At 32.7% G+C, this 22,971-nt stretch overlaps 1 protein-coding gene across 1 annotated transcript in view; it reads left to right on the forward strand.

Moving 5' to 3' along the window:
- Vps13c (vacuolar protein sorting 13 homolog C) overlaps positions 1–22,971 on the forward strand; it is a 170,463-nt gene that overhangs the window by 75,513 nt on the left and 71,979 nt on the right. Inside the window, 12 exon segments of the mRNA XM_047538497.1 lie at positions 547–655; positions 3,876–4,009; positions 5,677–5,833; positions 6,819–6,898; positions 7,392–7,451; positions 8,285–8,447; positions 10,210–10,326; positions 11,399–11,502; positions 12,029–12,196; positions 13,594–13,898; positions 14,980–15,127; positions 18,652–18,802. Of these exon segments, the coding sequence (XP_047394453.1) occupies positions 547–655; positions 3,876–4,009; positions 5,677–5,833; positions 6,819–6,898; positions 7,392–7,451; positions 8,285–8,447; positions 10,210–10,326; positions 11,399–11,502; positions 12,029–12,196; positions 13,594–13,898; positions 14,980–15,127; positions 18,652–18,802 (1,696 nt within the window).

Here is a 22,971-nt window from a genome sequence, read left to right on the forward strand (position 1 = left end):
TTTAATCTTCAGATAAGTATTAGTTAACATAAACTTTGGCAGAAATCTGTTTATAAATTATTTATTAACATATTCCCTTTGATACTATTTATTGTAAACATATACTTTTATTTTTAGAATACCTAAGATTTTCCAAAGATAATTATAGCATTGAGGGAAATGCCTATTTTTAATATTAAGGACAGTCTTTTTATTGCACTGGTATTGTTATTGTTTAAAAAGTGAAGTTGTGTACATTTCAGAATTCATCACTTAAAAGATCAGATTTCTTGACTCATAATTAACTTTCATTAAAGAAAGTTGTAGCTCATATTGACTTATAAATCATATTGTTGTTCTATAAACATTTTCTTATCTTTGAAAATAAAAGTGGTAACATGAAATGAGTAGTGAAATACTTGCATGGGTAGTGATTATATAAATTTTCTGTCAGTGTTTGAATTATACTGTCCTTCATGTTTTATTACTAAGAATTTGTTTTCTGCATTAAAATTGCTTCATTGTACAATGAAATGTCTTTTCTTTTTTTAACATAATATCTCACAGGTTAGTCTAAACCAGGAAGATCTTAATCTTTTATTTAGAATATTAGGAGAAAATCTTGGTGAGGCTACTGAAGACTTAGATAAAGTGAAACCAAGAATACAAGAGACAGGTAAGAGACTGACAATAGGTGGCATAATACATGTGTCTATTTTATTTTACAATTTAGTAGACAATAATTTCTTTCTTTCTTTTCATTTTTTTATGGTGCTGGTTATCAAACCCAGGGTCTCATTTATGCTAGAAGCACATGCTCTATCACTCAGCTACATGTATCCTTCCCCAAAAGAGACAATATAAGTGAAGTAACAAATAAAATTTACAAATTGTAATTTGTACTACCAAGAAACCAAACAAAGTGGTATTGAAAGAAATTGTAGTCAGAGGTGATTGATTCTTTTTAGTTAAGCAGTCAGTTGTAGTTATTAAAAAGAATGAAGGAGATTCATACATAGCATATATACTGATACAAAATGAAAACAAGACATGTTAGAAAAACAGAGCAAAATGCATACACACACGTGCTACATTTTTTGAAAATAAAGATTGCATATGTGTGTGTGCTTGATACATTTTTAATGTATATACATATGTGTAAAACAGCTTAAAATTTGTCTTATAATTATCTTTAAATCAAAAGGAACATAAGTAATAATTTAAATTCTCTTCATTTTTACTTCAGTGTAATTTTTTAGTATCATCAGGGAGTGGTACCTTATCAGCAACTTCAATTCTTAAAGATGTTTTACTACTAAGCCTTTCATAAAAATCACGAGGAGTATGCTACCACAGACAAGTACCAACCTAAAAAGTTTTTTTCTATACATTCGAACTCAGTAATTATCCCAGGAATCCACCACTGAATATTGATCCCCTTCTTAATGTCCTTCATTTAACTCATATAATTTAGAAAAAAGGTTAAAATGACAACTATAGTTTTACCTCTTCTTGAATTTTATGTAAATGGAATTGTGAATTATTTACTTTTTTGGTATTTGACTGCTTTTTTTCAGCACTTCCTGACATTCTTTGATATTGTACATAACAGTAGTTGATTCTGTTCATTCCTCTGTAGTACTCACATATATGAATGTATCCAGATTTGTTTTATCCATGCTATCTTTATGAACATTTGGTTTGTTTCTAGCTTTTGATGACCATGAATAAAATTGCTGTGTCATAGTATGTGTCTTTTAGCATTCAGTAATCCTTCTTATCTGTGAATTTGTTTCCCAAGGTTTCAGTTACCTGTGATCAATAGTGGTTTGAAAGTGTCAAGTGGAAAGTTGGAGAAAAGAGTAACTTAAAAGTTATAAATTGCATTCTGCCCTGCTAGGGACATGAATCATCCGTTTGTTTGGCATATCCACACTGTATATGCTACTTTTCTGTCAATCATTTAGTAGCTGGCTTAGTTATCAGATTATTGTGTTATCATAATGCTTGTGTTCAAATGACCCTTAGTATTGACATAACCACAAAATTCAAGAGTAGTGGGAACTCGTTGCTGGCAATTTTATTATAGATTATTTTTATAATTATCTTATATTGTTATTATTGTTAATCTCTTACTGTGCCTAATTTACAAATCAAACTTTATCATAGGTGTATATGTATAGGACTATCTGTGATTTTAGACTTCTGCTGGGAATTTTATAACATATTGCTCCCTTGGAGAGGGAGAGACTACTACACTTATATGTTCTTTTTCTTTTGGATATATAGAGAGGAGTAGAATTACTGGGTTGTATGTTAGATTTCCATTTTAATTTAAGCATCTTATGCCACATTTTATCAAATGGTTTTCTAAGTGTTTGTACCAGTTTACTTTTAGCAGTATATGAGTCCCATTTGTTTTGTATACTCACCAGTACTTGGGAATTGTCAGTGGTTTTAAATTTAGTCATTCTGGTGATTATGCAGTGGTGTTTCACTATGGTTTTTATTTGTTCCCTGATAACTAATGAAATTGAACACCTTAAAAAAATACATTGACCATTTGGAAATCCTTTTGTGATCTGACTTTTCAAGTCTATTCTGTTATTTTTATCAAGGGGTTTATTGTTTTTATTGATAAATAGGAGTTTTTTGTTATTGTTGTTCATCCTAGACATGAGTCCTTTGCTAGTTATTTGTATTAAACTTATGCGTTTTGTGTAGAAATGTCTTCTTCCTATCTGAGGTTTTCCTTTTAACTCTTATGGGTCTTTTGATTAATAGAAGTTAATAGACTTTGTTAACTTTAATAAACTCCGATTTACTGCCTTTCAAATGATCAGTGCTTTCTATTTCGTACTTAAGAAATATTTGAGTATTCCAGAAATTGTTTTGAAGAGCAAAAGATTTGTTATGAGTCCCCACTCTCACCCCTCTGGCCATTCACATTCTGTTTGGAAGAGTACTAGAAAAAAATGAAAATTAAGAAATCTTGTCATAGGCATTGCTTTCTAGCAATAGCAATGATTTTCCATATGAGTTTCTGGTATAGGGTATATTGCAGGGTTTTTGTTTGCTATATCAGTGGTCAAGATAATATTAGGAATGATGTAATGATATTGAGAGTTGGTTGAAAGTGAAAGCTATCAAATCAGACTGATGAATTTGAACCCCACCACTTATAATCTGTGTGACACTGCGTAAGATACTGAGTCTGTCTGACCTTCATTTTTTTTTTTTTTTTTTAATCTGTATTGTGAGGACAGTAAAGTTTTACCTCCAAGAGATATTCTAAAAACTAAATGAGACCATCTTGTTTAACCCTTAGTACAGTATCTGGTACCTGTACCCAGCTAGACACATAGCAAGAGACAACTGTGATATTCGTGTATTACTGTATAAGAAACAGTTTTATTGTATTTCAGGGTGTGTTGATTTCAGAAAAACAGCATCTTATTCATGTGGATTTTCTTTTTTGTGTTTTGTTTACAAAACCTGTCCTGTATCATTGCTCTCTGATTTCCCAAATTTCTTGCCTGTTTCTTGGAATGTCTTCTTTGTGTGAGCAGGTTCTTCAGCTTTACTTGGTTGGTACCCTTGCATTAAACCTTTCTTTACTTCCCTGTAATGGTGTTAAACCTTGTTCTGTGCTTTCTGTGCATTTTATATTATGTATTAATATTTTCCCTCTTAATGTCTATAGGTACAGCCTGCTTGTTTTTCTTGTGCTTTAAACACATGTGTCTCTTGTACTAAAGCATGAGTTTTCCAAGGCCTAGAGATATGATTGATCTGTGAATTTTTATGCCTTCACCAGGTCCAGAGTACTCATATTTGTTCACAAGAGGTATTTGTGAAAGAAATGTCTGAAATGAATTTCTTTTGAACATCTTTAGGTAAAATTAAAGAGTCCTATGAAACCTCTGTATCACAAGATGTACATGCTTCACAAGCTACTTTAACAGCTGGAATGGAAGAAATTAGATCTGTAGATATCATTAATATATTGCTGAATTTTGAAATTAAAGAGGTGTGTAATTTTCATCTATTCTTGTCAAGTGAGGTAGATAAATAATGGATGTTTAGAATTATTTCTTAAACTTGTAAATAATATGGATAGAAAAATCTAACAGTCTATTTTCTTGTAGCAATGATACTTTAAAATTTGAGAGTTTATTAAGGATGAGTTATAAATAGGGTACATATTATTTCATAGAGAAAAATGGTAATATTTCCTATAACTTGCTTTTTAACTATGATAATTATAGGACAGTTGGAATGTGACTTCCTTTGCAGTTTTATATACGAAAGGAAAGGGAAATAATGGTAGAGAAATCCTTTGCAAGTGCTAGAAACTCAATAGAAAAAAATACAGTATGTCTACATTTTAAAAATGTTTATTACTTAACTATGTATTTCCATTTACAGATTATTGAGGAAAGAGTAAGTAGGTTTTCCTCTTCTTTATTCACACATTACACAAACTGTATGTGCTGGATGCCAAAGATGCAGAGGCAAAAATGCAAATTCAAACAATGGAAGTATTTGTGTTTCCATTTAAAAAGTACTCAGAGTAGTGTACAGGGGAACTTATGGTATGGATGGTAAGGAGGGGACATTTTAATAGGATTTGGAAAGATTTCCTAGAGGAAGTGAAATTTAAGTTGAATTTTTTTTAAAGAGAAATAAGCAGTCTAAGGAAAGGGGATCAGAAACAGGGCTAGGGTAGGATAGAAAGGACTAGACATTAAAGGTTTGAATAAGTGAAAAACAGTGGATCCAGGGAACTGCAAGCACCTTCCTTCAAAATGTCTTCATCATTAAATAGTTGTATTCTGTGAGCTAAAAATAATAAACTTTTATGCAAATGGGTTGTGTGTTTTTGAACTGAAATACATGCTTGCCGTGTTGATAATAGGGTGTTGAAACTAACTTCTTTAGTACTAAGCCTCCTGTATTTTTTCTAGTTAATATCTGAATTGCTGAAGATTTTTAAGTTTTGACAACTCAAACATTGTTAGATAAATAATTGTTTCCAAATTTCTTAATGTATATATGTAGAAAATCCATAAGTTCTTTTAAAATCATTTGTAATTATATATTATGATAGTTCCTGTCCTTTGGGACAGTGATTGGGGTGGAGGAGGAGCGATTTGCATCCCCCAGGTGGATATTCAGTGTTGTCTGAAAACATTTTTTGGTTGTCACTTACATAGGGGTAGGCTGCTACCAGGAACTAGTGGGTAGAGGCAGGGATGCTGCTAAATATCTCACAGTGCACAGGTTGTAACAGCTCCCTCTTTTACATATTTGTCAACTTAAAATGTCAATAGTGCTACCACTGAGATTCCTTACCTTAGGAGTTCTATAAAAATTAGCTGATAACTCAGATTTTCAGATGAAAGCCATCCACCAGACCAGATCTTCTGGGAATTAGGCCAAACTGCTATTTGTTGTCATTTTTGTATTTTACCTTTGAAAACCATTAGAAAATAGTGGTGATGCTTAAAAAGTTGAAATAATTATGTGTCTTCTGAGGTAAGTAACACTAAGCAATTTTCAGGCACAAATGGAGGTAAATGTTTTACATTGTGTGAATCTATTGATCATATCATTCTGTATGACTATTAAATTCTTGATTTAGCTTCATTGTGCATTAATAAAATAGTTTGTGGTAATACTGATTCGCCCTTCTAGGTTGTGGTTACTCTGATGAAAAAAGCAGAAAAGAAAGGAAGGCCTTTCCATGAACTCAATGTCCTGCAACTTGGAGTAGAAGCTAGAGTTAAAACATATGACATGACTGCTAAAGCTTATCTAAAAAAAATTAGTATGCGGTGCTTTAATTTTACTGGTGAGTGTGAAGTTTCATTCTGTGTAAATTATTCATTAGGCAGATGGTCCTTTTATCAATATTAAATAATTAGTTGTGTTACCATAATTATTTAGATTAAATTTATTACAGTGATAGCAAGGAATTTGATATTTGAAAAATGAACTCTTAATGTAGTTATCATAAATGAGGAATATATCTGGCATAAAATGGAATATACTTAAAAAATGAACCATATGTCTGTATATAATACTTCAGTACTTATAAAAGTCATCATTTCAATATAACCATGCCATGAGAACTAATATCTTAGGAAATCAGAAACCAGGTACAGACTCCAGGGACTTTTTTGGAAAAGTGGAGTTAATTTGCAAGGAAACATAATATCTTATTTCTACAATTTATTTTAATTAAATGAGGTTTAGTCAATTACATTAATTCTTGCTTGTAAAAATTAAAATTAAACAATACAGAAAGATAAAGAAGGAAGAATTGAACATTATCATGTAGTCTCCTTCCTTTCCCCCCAAATAAATATAAATTACGTTTAGTGGGTATTCTGGACCTTTGTAATTCACTTTGTAAATTATAGCAAGCCAACTTTTAGAGTTTCTATGAGTATTTAAAGTTTATAGGAACTCGGAAATATCTTACAAGCAAACTTAAATGAAAAGTAAGAATTATTATCAATGTATTTTATGGGTTCATTCTTTAATAATGTATTATGATTTGTTCAAATGAAAGTAATAGCAGTAGTACCAAGTGTTGTAACAGTTGTTACTGACTGCTGCTGGATTTTTTGTTTCTCTTATTTTTGTGGAGGTTCTTTTTACTTTTTGTTCTTTTTCAAAGCCAGGCTCATTTACATAGAGTAAAGTTAATTCACCCCTTTCAGTATATAGTTCTATGACTTTTGATAACCACGCATTTATGTAACTGGTTGGTCCTGTCTTAAAAAATCTTTTGAAGTGTTTAAGAGAAATGACCTTGTCTTTTTCCTTTCTAGACTCTAAAGGAGAACCTCTTCATATTGTTAACTCTTCTAATGTAACTGATGAACCCCTCCTGAAAATGTTACTGACCAAGGTACCTGGTTTCATTTCTAGAATTCTTGACTATTTGAATATATGAAATTATATATATTGCTCTCATATATAATATTCCAATTTGTTCCCCCAATTTTTTCATTCTAAACTGGTTGATTGTGATGAATTTTGCAAGCATCTCAAGATCCTGGATACTCTCCTTAGCCTTCTGAGTTATCCTCTGGAGTTGAATGAATACGAATAATACATAGTTCTGCTGTATTCTGAAGTGTGTTATAATCTAGAAGACTAGCATTTCTCCTGCCTTTATGTTTGGTCCACCTGATCTAGATATGCTAGCATTCCTCCAGAGTAGGATAAGGAATTTGAGGTTTTGCATCTGTAGAAGGTGAGACATGCTTTATGTGGTCAGTTTTTGGGACATGTTCTTCTTTGCCCATAAGTAGCATACTTTGAAAAGTTAAAAAAAATGTTTTCAATGCATTAAATTTTAGTGTTTGTAACCCAGTGCTTTAATTATTCACTATTTGTAGGCAGACAGTGATGGACCAGAATTTAAAACTATTCATGACAATACCAAACAGAGACTGAAGGTAAATCTTTTATAATTAATTCACTGTAAGGCTGGGTTGTTAAAGATTAAATGTAGCTTCTTAGCCATTTTAAGCTAGAAGATTATAAGTTCTAAAATTAGAATAAGGGGGACAATAATAGTAGATTTAATTTTGTAGATAAAATAAGTTAATGGGCTTGGAGGAGTAGCCCTGTGATAGAGTGCTTTCCTAGCATGCACAAGACACCGGGTTCAGTATCCAGTAACACATACACACACACAGACACAGACACACATTATAAATAAAATAAAATAAGATAAAATAAATAAAGTAGGTGGATATGGAACTGAAATAAGATTTTACCAAAATTTGATTTGATTTCTGAAAGAAATATTTTTTTCCAGATGTGAATTATTACTTGTTGAATTTATATTTTTAAAGGGAATTTTCTTCATTTTATTCCTCCACGATTATTTCACTTGGTGTTGATGGAATTTTAAACATTTGAATTGCGTATTGCTTTAGGATTAGAACAAGACTAGGCACATAATAAAGTATGGCCTCATTCAGCCATTGTTCACAGTTTATTGAATATATATAGTCAGTCTTGGAATGCTTACTATATCTTAAAACTCATCCGATCCTTTCGAGTTTAGAATTGCAATGGCGCATGGGAGTGGGGCTTATTGTCTGGTAAGGATTAACATTGCAATAGTAATTCTAATGATTAAAATGGTAATAGTAATTCTTCTTTAAAAAATTTAAAGCCCTTTAAGCTATTGTTGTGTTAGTTGTATATTTGTGTATATTGAAATTTAACATAAAAGCATTACATGTCTGGAATCTGCCTCTCTAATTGTTCATTATCTTAGGTTTCATTTTCATCCTTGGACTTAGTACTTCATTTGGAAGCTTTACTTTCCTTCATGGATTTTTTGTCATCTGCTCTTCCATCCTCTGAGTCTTCCTCTTCTGAGAAGGAATCCGAGCAGAAACTACTTGCGGGGGAATCTAGAAGTATTGCCATCAAAACTGGTATTCATTTTTGTGTTATGGTCTACTATCTTCATATAAAAACTAACATTTTAAAAAAAATATACATTTTCAAGCTAAGATAAATATTCAGCACTTTGATATTATAACTGGTCTGTCAAGTTAGGTTAGTTTCAGAGGAAAGCAAATTTTATCTTTACGGAATTATAGATAAATTTATTGAAGATTTTAAATAAATGTTTAGTATTAGTCATGTATTTATATTCAGTTTTACTGTTTAGCTTTTAAATAAAATAGAAGTCGTATATAATTTGCATTGACATATCTTTGCAGTCTTTAATCCAGTGCAAGTGAGAAAGGAAGAAGTTAAAATATGAATACAATCATGCGTAGAACAAAGATCCATTTCAGTTAGTCCTGCCTGGTGCTCAACAGTTAAAAGGGCTTATGTGTAACCAAAGAAGGGATGTCATGGAAGAGAGAGACTCACTTTGGTTTCTAACAAAATCTGTATTTTTATCACACACAGATCTGGACACATATTCCTCAGACATTTGACTTGTGCTGTGAAATGTTAAAGATGAAGTATCCTGAGTAAATAGAGATACACTGCCCTGTTTTTAGGCCAGATATCATTGAATTATTTTTTCATATTGTATATTGTGAATGTCTAACCTCTAATAATTTAATATTCAATCATTACCATTTTGACATCCATTACTGGCATCTTAAGTGTAAAACTGTTAAATACTACGAGATTTGAAACATGGATCTGATTTTTTTATATCATGGAACAGAGCAATTATTTTGTTGTAAACTACAGTAAAAGAGTTTTAACTTCTTTGTCTTTAATGTATTTTCTTGCCAGAATAATACCTTTAGAGCTAATATCCTTAGAAATACCTCTTCTTTCTTTAACATTTATATGATACACACAAAATACAGTTGAGTGAAAATTAGTTTTTAGATTCACAATGAATTACAAATCATATTAACCTGAAGACTTAATCTTCTGGTTTTGCTATACAGTTGGTCTTTATGGTTTGATTGTGCTAAAATAAATATTAAGGAAAAAACTTGTCATGATTTGGTACTTGAGGACTGATAACTGCCTTAGCAGTTTTGTGGGAAGGTTTTGTTTTTTTCAGTTAAGATATATTCATAGGAAAATGTATTCTAAATTTATTAATCAGTACCTACACTAAAGTAGATTAAGGTAATCAGTTCACTTTTGAGTCTTACGTCTTATTTTGCACGTTTTCCCCCTAATCTTTAGCCCTTTGTGTTCATGTTTCATTGAGTTTATTTTAGAATTTTTTAATGGAGCAGTAACATGTCATCTAGAGAAATGAATTGGTTCTATAATTAAATAACATGTCATAAATGACATAGTACTATAACTTTATTCATCACTATTATATTTTTTCATTAATTCTTTGCTGTAATAAATAATATGAAAAGGAACTCAATAAAAATTTTTGGCTAAAATAATTTTAGAATTTGAATTTGGAGGGTTTTCTTTTTCCTCAGAAGAAGAAAAAAGTAGTTTCCATTTAGTAAATAGCATGTGAAGATGTTATTAATAGTTGCCTTTATTCTTCATTTGAAGGGGAGCATGCTAGTTTTAGTTTTTGTCTTATTAGTGTTTGAAATTTGGTTCAAATCCACATTAATTATATTAACAGAGAACTTTCTGGGTTCCTTATAATATTTTATGTAGTTTTATTTTGGTGGATTTGAGATTATTTTGTGTTTTACATCATCTTTCCACTTTACTGATAATAAGATTTCTCTTGATTTTCAGTATCCAGCACTGTTTCTAAAGAGGACGTGTTTGATTTAAAGGTCACAGCTGAATTAAATGCATTTAATGTCTTTGTTTGTGATCAGAAGTGTAACATAGCAGATATTAAAATACATGGTAAGTAATTATTCTTTGGTGTATGTCTTTCTGTTTCTTTGAATAAGCATCCAGGGAAAATGAGCTTATGCACAATGGATTTCTTCTGAGCCATGTTATGGTTTATTTAAGTTGAAGATTTATGCAAACTTTGTAAAGATGTACTTTGAAAAGTTAGAAGTATATTTGTTAAGATTCTCTACAGACTTGAGATATTTCCTTACGTATTTAAAAAATTTCAGAATTTATCTGAGATTTAATCTCTTCTTGGTGTGCGTTTTCAGAATAATATCACTTTAGACAGACATGATGAATATCATAACATCTCACAGAGTGAAAAGAATGCCATTAGTCTTATTTCCATTGCCTTTTATACACATATAGCATTGGAAAACTTCCTATGAATGTTTCCCATTGTCAGTTTGATATCAGAATGGGGTAGCATGTTATTATGGTTCATAGGTTCTGGAGAATCTGCCAGGGTTCAAATTCTAACTAACTAGCACTGGCAGCTTTGAGCTTTTCTATGCCTCAGTTCTCTCTTCTATAGAATGGAAATAGTAATAATTATGGGGTTCTGGTGAGCATTAAGAAAAGCTTACTCATTTACAAATGTTCAGGAGAGTGGTACATGGTAAGCAGTTTTTTAAAAGGTTACACAATCAGCACTGTTTAACAAATATCACCATGTATCTCTTTTATAGGGAATACAATAATGGTTTGGGCTCTATATTGGGTCTTAGATGCAGGCATTCTCTCTGTACTGAAGGGCAGTTTTAGAAATGATTATAGCTTTATATATTATGAGAATGAAACATTTTTTTTGGAGAGAAATCTTAGAAGAATGTACTTTAAAAAGTATAGTTTTTGTTTTCATTTCCACAACTTTTATATATGAGATGCGTGTAGTATTTAAAGGTTTCATAAACTTTCTTAGGTGACTCAGACATGGAAGCTGATGCTGTTAATATGTTTAGTAAAGAGTATTTTTTTATTCATTCTGTATCTTGGTAGTATATTATTGAATTTAGATGTCACTGAATTGGTTCATTTAGATGGAGTGAAAAGTTTATAAATATTGTGTCTTCCATAGGAATGGATGCCTCTCTTTCTGTGAAGCCAAAGCAAACTGATGTGTTTGCCAGACTTCAGAACATCATAGTTACAAATGTTGATTTGCTGTCCATTCACAAAAAGGTAATTAAAAAATAGATCTCTGTATTGAAGTTTAGTTTCTTCTTTGACTTTGAGATGCTAATATCCATAAGTGTAATTAGTATATACATTTATTAGTTGTCTTTCACATGTTGGGCATTTTGTTAGGGTTGGTAACAGTTAACTTTCATATGTACATAGACTAGGCCTCCTACTACACAGTAATTTGAAAAGTTACTTCTGAACAGTTCAGTAACATAGATATTTTCCTAATTAGGGGCTGGGAATGTAGCTCAGTGACAGAATACTTGCTTAGTATGTCTGAGGCTAAGGATGGATCCCCAGCACCACCAAAAAACAAACAAACAAAAAATTCTATTAATAAAAAGTGATTTTTATAGTACTAGGAAAAGCTTTTGTCAAGTAAAATGTTTTTAATATTGTTTAGGGTTGCAGTTATATGTTGCTTCTTCATTTATCAAGGATTGCATAGTAAGGGAGCTTAAGAGGGAGCTGTAAGGACTTTGCAGCTCTTTTGATGTAATGCCTAGGTGTTGCATGCTTTTAGGCTGTCTCTATTTTGGGAGATGAAGTCTTCAGGTTCCAAATGACTCTGTATCCAGATGCCACAGAAGGAAAGGCTTATGCAGATGTGTCTAAAGTGGATGGCAAACTCAGTCTTAAAGTGGGCTGTATTCAAATTGTTTATGTTCATAAATTCTTCATGTCTCTTTTGGTAAGTTTATATGCATTTATTTCTTATTAAGACCTAAATATTTTGTCTATACACTTGAACCAAGATAGTCAAAATCTTTACTACTTGGACTATGTAATAAACTCTCTGACGCTGAACACAATTCTATAGTTAAGGAGATATTTTATATGATGTTAATCAAATTGATTTTTAAATCATTGTCTTAAACATAGAAGCTGTCATTCTCTAACGTTTTCATAGCTATGTATCTTAAAAGTACTTTTATATCTTTTAATTCAGGGCTTTTCAATGTTACTTGTTTTATGAAATGCCTTTAGGGTATTTAGCTCGAAGACCTTTTTAAGAAAACTCATCAGGTATTTGAAAAACTAATTATTGGAACTTACAGCTTTTGGTTATATTTGTGACCAACAAGGCCATGAGATTGTTTCATTTTTACTATATCTGTGTGTCATGGACTAAAGTTTTTAAATCTGCCTGTGCCTCTTAACAGAGCTGCCGACTACAACTTATCAGTTATGAATCTTACCAAAAACATCATGTTCAGTTTTCTAGAAACTAATTTATTTTGGGGTAGGAGGAAGAGATTAAGTTTCTTTCGTATTATCAATGGATGATCATTAAGACTATTGCTTTTGTAGGCTGGTGATACATATTTGTACAGAGACAGGAAAATTGCAAATTCAAGGCCAGCTTCAGAACCTTAGCATGACCCTGTCTCAAAATGAAAAAATAAAGTAGGCTGGGGATGTAGCTCATTGGTAGAGCGTCCCTGGGTTCAGTCCCTAGAACTGGCAGTAAAAAGAAAGTTAAGACTATTGCTTTTAAGAATGATCATTTCTTTATTGGTAAAAATCTGGTTTTAGCTGAAATTGAGATGAAATGCTTTTTAATATAAACAAAGAAGTTTTGATTCTCATTAATGTTTGCAGGATCATATGCAATTAACAATGTTTGCACATGCCTGGTACATTTAAAATAAATCTTACAGCTGTCAGTCCTTAGTTTCTAAGAATAATCTTTATTCCTGTGACCTAGAGTAACAGAATGGAACCCACTTTTGGAGAAATAAAGTGCTTTCTTTCATTCCTTTCCTTAAATTTTGAATTTAAAATAACTAACATTAATAAAAAAGATTTTTTAAAAGTTGGAAAATTTATCATAAAAATCAAATAATTTTGAAAAACATAAATGAAAGTTAAAGAACTCTTCCTTCCTGGAGTTAACCATTGTTAATAACTTACAGTATGTCTTTCAAGATTTTATTCTTCTCTGTATACACAATCATAAATAATATCTCTTTAATGTTATCTCTTTTGTTTAGTTTCTCTTTTTAGAATAAATGCTTTCTGACGTTTTTCCTTTAGAAATAAATGTCCTTTTAGGGGAACTATCTAATCATCATTCTCTTCTAACAGAACTTCCTCAACAATTTCCAAACTGCCAAAGAAGCTTTGAGCACAGCCACGGTCCAGGCTGCGGAAAGAGCTGCTTCCAGCATGAAAGACTTAGCTCAAAAGAGTTTCCGCCTTTTGATGGATATCAATTTGAAAGCACCAGTTATTATTATTCCTCAGTCTTCAGTATCACCCAACGCTGTTATAGCAGATCTGGGTTTAATCAGAATTGAAAACAAATTTAGCTTGATTCCTATGGAACATTATTCTCTTCCCCCTGTCATTGATACAATGATCATCCAGCTCACTCAGTTGAAGCTGTCCAGGTATAAATATATAATCCAATTGTGAATCTTACTCAGCAGAGGATTTTCATGGAATTTTTGCTTGGGATAAAATGTTCTAGTGATTTGTGATCTCAGTACTTATTTATTTTAAATAAGAAAGCTTGACCATTGACTTTTGGTCAGTGGTTAATAGTACTGTGCCTCATAGAGTCTGCATTTTGTTTTACTAAAAATTACTTAAAAATTATAGTTTACTAGCTGGGCATGGTGGTGCACACCTGTGCTCCTAGCTCCTTGAGAGACTGAGGCAGGATAATCCCTTGATCTTACAAATTTGAGACCAGCTTGGGCAACATAGCACGCCCCATCTCAAAAAATGAACAAACAAACAAAAAAACAGAGAGAATATGGTTTACTTAGTAATACTTAATTTATTTTGATTTTTTTTTTTTTTTTTTTTTTTTTTTTTTTACATATAGGTATTTCCTTTTCTGTAGGTGGGAAAAAGCTTCCTAAATTATATTAAGATTTAAGATTTCTCATTCCCAAATCTTGTCACATTTGGTAATTTTGAATGAAGTATCTAAAGGATTGTTGATTCTTGATAGGAAAGTATTGGCTCTGTTGAATGGCAAGAGTACTCCTTTGGTTGTGCAAATGGTTTTTGGCAGGCAAACTAGAAATGACAATTACCATATGTTCACTTACTTTAAGCTTTGGTGTGTTTTTCCTTTGAGTTTGGAGAATAGCAATATTATCTTAAGGGCTAAGTATATATAACATTTTTTCCTTTATACTTCAGTTCTAGGAAGGTGTAACTTTTATTGGTATGACATTGCGCTAGTTGCTATATCAAACAGTTTTTGTAAGATATAGTCATTAATGTAATAGACTATGGAAATCATGTCTTTGAAATCAGTGTTAAATAGACTTTGTTTCAGATAATGGCATATAAACCCGATTTATTCTGATTTATGTAAAGAAATACATTTTAAAAGAATTCTGATTCCAGTCTTTAAGTGTTTAGAAAAGTGCTATGTAGAAACTGTTACACAGTATGAAAGTCCTGATTTAAACATATATATTTAAAATATATAATGAATTCTTGTTTTTCTTTCAGAACTATTTTGCAGTCTGGCTTCCCACAGCAGGACATTGAAATTCTAAAACCAGTCAACATGCTTTTGTCTGTACAACGAAATTTATCAGCAATGTGGTATGTGCAAATTCCAGGGATGGAGATAAAAGGAAAACTAAAACCTATGCAGGTTTGTATATAGTATTAAATATAAAATTGCTTGATAGGCTTTTATCAGTGATCATAGTACAGTTCTAGTGTGTATTAAAAAGGAATACTTTGTTAACTGCAAGTTGTAATTCTTGTTTCTCACACTTTTATTTCATTTTAGTTAGATATTTGATAAAGTCAACCAAAAGTATGAGATAAGTCAGATCTATCAGAGTCTACTGAAAATATCATTCTAAATTTTAGAAAGTTTTATTAAAGTCATAACACAGCTAAATTTTAAGAGAATAGAGAGCAGTGTTCAGAAAACACATTCAAATCACTGTTTTATTTTTCTTTTTAAATTTTTAAAATTTTTGATTGGACTAATATTTATACATATTTATTAGGTCCAATAATTTTGTAGTATTTTTATGTGTAAAAACCTTCTTTTACTATGAAAAGTGAACATCATTCTGAATAGGCAAGTGTGTTTATTTGGTAAGTGTATAAATGTAGCAGTATTTTCAATGGTAAGTTAGCTGGTTAGGTTCAGCTCACAGAAGGAGGTGAGACTGGTCAAAGGTCATCATGAAGGATAGGATTCTTGTGATTATCATTAACCTCTGTGTGAAACTGTTGAAGCTAAACAGCAAAAATTGAGGTAAGAGAGAGACTGAACAGTGTGTGAAAAGCAAATACAAATTTAGTAATTGAGTAGTTTTTGATATCTGTGATGATTTTTAGGTTGGTTTTGAGATAAAATAGGAAGGGTCAAGGTAGTAAGAAAGAAATTAAAATTGGATCTTGTGGAAATGAAAATTTTCTGTGTGTATTTATTGGTGGATATAGTATATGAAAAAAATTGAATTATGTCTTTTGGGGTATTCTTTGTGTAGTCTCTATTTCATAATTTAGGTATCTTCTCTTAAGAGACTAGATTCCAGGACTAATATTTGACACTTCTTTACAGAGATTATGAAGTTACAGGTTTACTGAAAGCCAAAGTAAAACCTAAATATCTTATCAATAGGAGAATGTGAATACAATTATGCTCTTCCCATATATGTACATTGTAAAGCATATACAAAGTGAATGACTAAGAACTACATGAAACAGATGAATACATCTGAAACACAAAAATGGAAAAATTAAATTGCAAAATGATAGTGTAGTTATGTATTATTTGAAAATTTGCAGCAAGCAAGGGAATGCGCTATATATATGTATATATATAGTCAATATATAGTGTTTGTAAGGCATGTAGTAGTGGTAATTAATATATAGTAATATATATTTTTTCAATATATATTGTTTATAAGTCATGAAGTAAATAATTATTTAGGATAATGTTTTTCCATGGGGATGAAAGTGGAAAGGAGTAGAATCTCACAGAGGTACACGTGGGGGTTCAACTATATTTGTAAAGGGGAGAAAGATCTGAAGGAAATGTAGAAACTTGATAAGATTTGATAAAGCTAGGTGAAGATGTATAGGGGGTGATTATAGTATTCTCTGTTCTTTTCCTTTATGCTTGAAGTATTTTAAAAGAAACAAAAAAGTAGCAGAACAGGTTAGCATCAAAGTGTGATCATGACTTTGACCCAAATGACCCTTGTTAATGAAACAGTGCAGCCACAGTGGATAAAGTTTTCACTGCCTAATTTGTCAGCCATCAGGTTTCTTTAAGTACTCTTTGTTCATGGACTGTATAGTTTTCCTGTGTTTGAGGAGCTGCTAAGAAGCGGCATTAGGTGACTAATACCAACAGGTTGTTCCCAGTGAATCAGCTTGATTTTTTTCAAAGAACTGTAGGGACACCTTTTACAATTGTCCTTCACACTTACTAAAGGTCAATCTAACATCTGATCAGTTGCTCATTTTACCCACAGCAAACTGGAGATGCTGAAGTAACTTCAGGCAGCTGTAATAGCTTGGTTGGTATCACAAGAGCCACAAAGCAAGAGAAAATCTTTTTACTTCTTAGTGGGAGCCAAAAACTGAATAGCACTCTTCCTGTATTGAATTTGAAGGGGAGTAAATACTGTAGAAGATGCTGGTACTTGCTGAGAGGAGAGGCTGAATGGAGGTGGAGAGACAGTGAAAGGGGAATGAGGCCCAGATCCAGGAATGGAAGTTCTGAGGCTGTAGTGTTATACCTGTTATCTGAGGACTGGGGCTTGCTGCAAACAAGTTCCAGACCATTATCTTGTGCTTAAATATCTTCCTTCTGTTCTTTAAGCAAGGAAGGAGCAATTTTCCAGCCATAGGGGTTTAATTTTGGGGACACAGGTTACTGTGGCATTTAGAGGAGAAAGTGCTGTGCACGTATGCTTGCTTGTGTAAATTTATGTACAAAATCTCAAAATAAGCCCTTTGGACCACTGTGTCTAGGGAAAATTTACAAAAGATAGAAGGATAAAAAGCTTCACAGGAAGCTGATTTAATGCATCTTAATGGTCGTGGCAATTTCGAGAGACTTCATGTTGTTCTGGGAGGAACCTGCTTTTATTCCTATTTTATAGAATGAAAGACTTGAATTGAGGAAGATGAGAATCTTGACCCACAACAAAACTTGAAAGTGGTAGAGCTGATAGGGATCTGTCTGACTCAGTACGTTTCATTTTTTTTTTTTTTTTTTTGAGTCACATATACCCTTCTGTAAAGGTAAAAGATGAACAAGGATGTTGTGCCTTTTGGTTTAAAAAATACTTTGTAGCTGTATTTGTTTTTATCCTAAGAGGTGTTACTTTTGATAAATTATATAGGTACTTTTGTGTTTTTTTAAATGGAGTTTGTATTTATTTTTAAAAGTTGATGGACCTTTATTTTATTCATTTATTTATATGCGGTGCTGAGAATTGAACCCAGTGCCTCACACAAGTGTCTACCACTGAGCCACAACCCCTAAATAGGTGTGTGTGTGTGTGTGTGTGTGTTTGTGTTTGTGTTTTAATGTCCAGATGTATGTGTACTGAGAATACAACTACATAGCAGGAGTAACCGAACAGCACCCTTCCTACGTTGAATATGGAGGGGAGTGAATAATGTAGAAGAAAGAACTGGCCCTGGGTGAGAAAAGAGACAGAATGGAGACAGAGAGACAGGAATGGGAACAGGTCATATTCAGGAACAGGGCAACAGAGTCAGAGGCCAGGGCAGGAAAGGTGTTGGAGTGGCAGAGCAGGGGCTGGGCTGTGGTAGGAGGCAGAAGTGTGTTTACACAGAGAGGAAGTCTCATACTAGACAGGATCACCTTGTTCTTTCCTGGAGTTTCTGCTCACAACTTCTTGTCTCTCTTTTTTAAAATAGATGAACAGACTTGGGGAGGCCCTAAGCATCTTAGTGAAACCCTGTTTCATAAAAGAAAGAAAAAAAAAGGGCGGGGGGCTGGGCTCTGTTAAGTGGTTAAGTGTCCTCAGGTTCAATCCCTGGTACTAAAAATAAATAAATAAAATAAATAAAATAAATGATCACTTAGTTAATTTGAGGGACCATACATTGAGACAGATATCATATTCTGGACTTTTAATTACTTTCTATTAACAACTTATTGGTGGTTTTTAGGTGGCTCTCAGTGAAGATGACTTAAGAGTTTTAATGAAAATTTTGCTGGAAAATCTTGGAGAAGCTTCTTCACAGCCAAGCCCTACACAATCTGTACAGGAGGCTGTAAGAGTGAGGAAAGATGTTCTGAGTGGGCCTGTCTACCTCAAAGGTATAAGTCAATGAAATTTTGTAGTGATTATTGTCCATGTAATATTTATATTTAGTATTATTTTAGTTGGCCAGCATAATGTGGTTTGAATTGATTCATTATTGTACTGTTAGAGGTGGGTGTGCCCATTGTATACTACAAAGGGAAGGGTCACCTGCCTTTGCTTGCATGATGCTTATTTACTCTATACTTGTGAAAAGCTGAATTCACTAGGCACTGAGGTAGTGTATTCCTTGAGAGAAAAATCAAAGTAGGCAAGCAGTAAAGTAAGGTCCAAAAATAATTCAGAGAGAAAAGGCCCTTTGTGTGATATAATCATGCTTAGAGGTTCTGACCTCTAAGCACAGAACCATGAGAAAGAAATGTACTCTTTCATAGTAACAACTTTACTTATCTGATTTTATGGGAAAATGATATAATCAGATAAGTCAGGGAATTTTCAGATAATTAAAACTGAACTTTTAAAAATTACTGAAGCTTTCAAATTCATTTTTATTTTTTTATTATTTTTTTACTTTTAATTTATTTTAATTGTAAACAAATGGGATACATGTTGTTTCTGTTTGTACATGGAGTAAAGGCATACCATTTGCGTAATCATACATTTACATAGGGTAATGATGTTTGATTCATTCTGTTATTTTTTACATCTCCCCCATCCCTCCCACCCCTCTTTTCCCTCTTCCTCCATTCTTGCCCCCCTCCCACCTCCCATTAAGTTCATCATCCGCTTATCAACGAGATCATTCGTCCTTTGGTTTTTTGAGATTGGCTTATCTCATTAGCATGATATTCTCCAATTTCATCCATTTGCCTGCAAATGCCATAATTTTATTATTCTTTATAACTGAGTAATATTCCACTGTATATATATATATATACCACACTTTCTTTATCCATTCATCAATTGAAGGACATCTAGATTGGTTCCACAGTCTGGCTATTGTAAATTGAGTGGCTGTGAACATTGATGTGGCTGTATCTCTGTAGTATGCTGATTTTAAGTCCTTTGGGTATAGGCCGAGGAGTGGGATAGCTGGGTCAAATGTTGGGCCCATTCCAAATTTTCTAAGGAATCTCCACACTGCTTTCCAGAGTGGCTGCACTAATTTGCAGCCCCACAGCAATGTATGAGTGTACCTTTTTCCCCACATCCTCTCCAACACCTATTGTTGTTTGTGTTCTTGATAATTGCCATTCTAATTGGGGTGAGATGGAATCTTAGGGTAGTTTTGATTTGCATTTCTCTTATTACTAAAGATGGTGAACATTTTTTCATATGTTTGTTGATTGCTTGTAGATCTTCTGTGAAGCATCTGTTCATATCCTTAGCCCATTTGTTGATTGGGTTATTTGTATTCTTTGTGTAGAGTTTTTTGAGTTCTTTATATATTCTGGAAATTAGCGCTCTATCTGAAGTATGAGTGGCAAAGATATTCTCCCACTCTGTAGGCTCTCTCTTCACATTGCTGATAGTTTCCGTTGCTGAGAGAAAGCTATTTAGTTTGAATCTATCCCAATTATTGATTCTTGCTTTTATTTCTTGTGCTATGGGAGTCCTGTTAAGGAAGTCTGATCCTAAGCCAACAAGTTAAAGATTTGGACCTACTTTTTCATCTATAAGTTGCAGGGTCTCTGGTCTGATTTCAAGGTCCTTGATCCATTTTGAGTTGATTTTTATGCAGGGTGAGAGATAGGGGTTTGGTTTCATTCTGTTGCATATAGATTTCCAGTTTTCCCAGCACCATTTGTTGAAGAGGCTATCTTTTCTCCATTGCATATTTTTGGCCCCTTTGTCTAGTATGAGAAAATTGTATTTATTTGGGTTTGTGTCTGTGTCCTCTATTCTGTACCATTGATCTACCTGTCTATTTTGGTACCAATACCATGCCGTTTTTGTTACTATTGCTTTGTAGTAGAGTTGAAGATCTGGTATTGTGATACCCCCTGCTTTGCTCTTTCTACTGAGGATTGCTTTAGCTATTCTGGGTTTTTTATTCTTCTGGATGAATTTCATAATTGCTTGCTCTATTTCTGTAAGGTACATCATTGGGATTTTAATTGGAATTGCATTGAATCTGTATAGCACTTTTGGTAGTATGGCCATTTTGACAATATTAATTCTGCCTATCCAAGAACATGGGAGATCTTTCCATCTTCTAAGGTTTTCTTGAATTTCTTTCTTTAGTGTTCTGTAGTTCTCATTGTAGAGGTCTTTCACCTCTTTTGTGAGATTGATTCCCAAATATTTTTCTTTTTTTGATGCTATTGTGAATGGGGTAGTTTTCCTAATTTCTCTTTCTGAAGATTCATCACTTATGTATAAAAATGCATTGGATTTATGAGCATTGATCTTGTAACCTGCTACTTTACTGAATTCACTTATGAGTTCTAAAAGTTTTCTGATGGAATTTCCAGGTTCCTCTAAAAATATAATCATGTCATCAGCGAACAGGGATAGTTTGAGTTCTTCTTTTCCAATTCGTATCCCTTTAATTTCTTTGGTCTGTCTAATTGCTCTGGCTAGAGTCTCAAGGACGATGTTGAATAGAAGTGGTGAAAGAGGGCATCCCTGCCTTGTTCCAGTTTTTAGGGGGAATGCTTTCAGTTTTTCACCATTTAGAATGATATTGGCCATGGGCTTAGCGTAGATGGCCTTTACAATGTTAAGGAATGTTCCCACTACCCCAATTTTTTCTAGTGTTTTTAACATGAAGGGGTGCTGTATTTTATCGAATGCTTTTTCTGCATCTATTGAAATAATCATGTGATTCTTAACTTTACGTCTGTTGATATGGTGAATGACGTTTATTGATTTCCGGATGTTGAACCAACCTTGCATTCCTGGGATAAAATCCCCTTGATTGTTGTGCACTATCTTTTAATATATTTTTGTATGCTATTTGCTAACATTTTGTTGAGAATTTTTGCGTCGATGTTCATTAAGGATATTGGTCTGAAATTTTCTTTCCTCGATGTGTCTCTGTCTGGTTTAGGTATCAGGGTGATATTGGCTTCATAGAACGAGTTTGGTAGGGTTCCCTCCTCTTCTATTTCATGGAATACTTTAAGGAGTATTGGAATGAGCTCTTCTTTAAAGGTTTTGTAGAACTTGACTGAGAACCCATCTGGTCCCGGACTTTTCTTTGTTGGTAGGCTTTTGATGACCTCGTCTATTTCACTGCTTGAAATTGATTTATTTAACTTGTGTATGTCCTCCTCGTTCAGTTTAGGTAATTCATATGTCTCTAGAAACTTGTTGATGTCTTCAAGGTTTTCTGTTTTGTTGGAGTTTAGATTTTCGAAATAGCTTCTAATTATGTTTTGTATTTCACTTGTGTCTGTTGTGATATTTCCTTGTTCATTCCGAATTTTAGTAATTTGAGTTTTCTCCCTCTCTCTTTGTTAGTGTGGCCAAGGGTTTATCAATTTTGTTTATTCTTTCAAAGAACCAACTATTTATTTTGTTAATTTTTTTGATTGTTTCTTTTGTTTCAATTTTGTTGATTTCGGCTCTGATTTTAAGTATTTCCTGTCTTCTACTACTTTTGGTGTTGGTCTGCTCTTCTTTTTCTAGGGCTTTGAGGTGCAGTGTTAAGTCGTTTACTTGTTGATTTCTACTTCTTTTGTTGAATGTGCCCCATGAAATCAATCTTCCTCTAAGTACTGCTTTCATAGTGTCCCAGAGATTTTGATATGATGTGTCTTTGTTCTCGTTTACTTGTAAGAATTTTTTGTTTCCCTCCTGATGTCTTCTGTTATCCATTCATCATATAATAGTGTATTATATGGTATTGGAGAAGTTTCTGTTTTTTATTCTGTCATTTATTTATAATTTCAATCCATTATGATCTGATAGAGTACAAGGTAGTATCTCTATCTTCTTGTATTTGCTAACAGTAGCTTTGTGGCATAAAATATGGTCTATTTTAGAAAAGGATCCATGTGCTGCTGAGAAGAAAGTATATTCGTTCTTTGTTGGATGGTATATTCTATATATGTCAGTTAAGTCTAAATTGTTGATTGTGTTATTGAGATCTATGGTTTCTTTATTCAATTTGTGTTTGGAAGATCTATCCAGTGGTGAGAGAGGTATATTAAAATCGCCTAGTATTATTGTTTTGTGGTCCATTTGATTTCTGGAATTGAGAAGGATTTGTTTGACGTGC

This window comes from Sciurus carolinensis, chromosome 2 (genome assembly GCF_902686445.1).
Source record: "Sciurus carolinensis chromosome 2, mSciCar1.2, whole genome shotgun sequence".
NCBI lineage: Eukaryota > Metazoa > Chordata > Mammalia > Rodentia > Sciuridae > Sciurus > Sciurus carolinensis.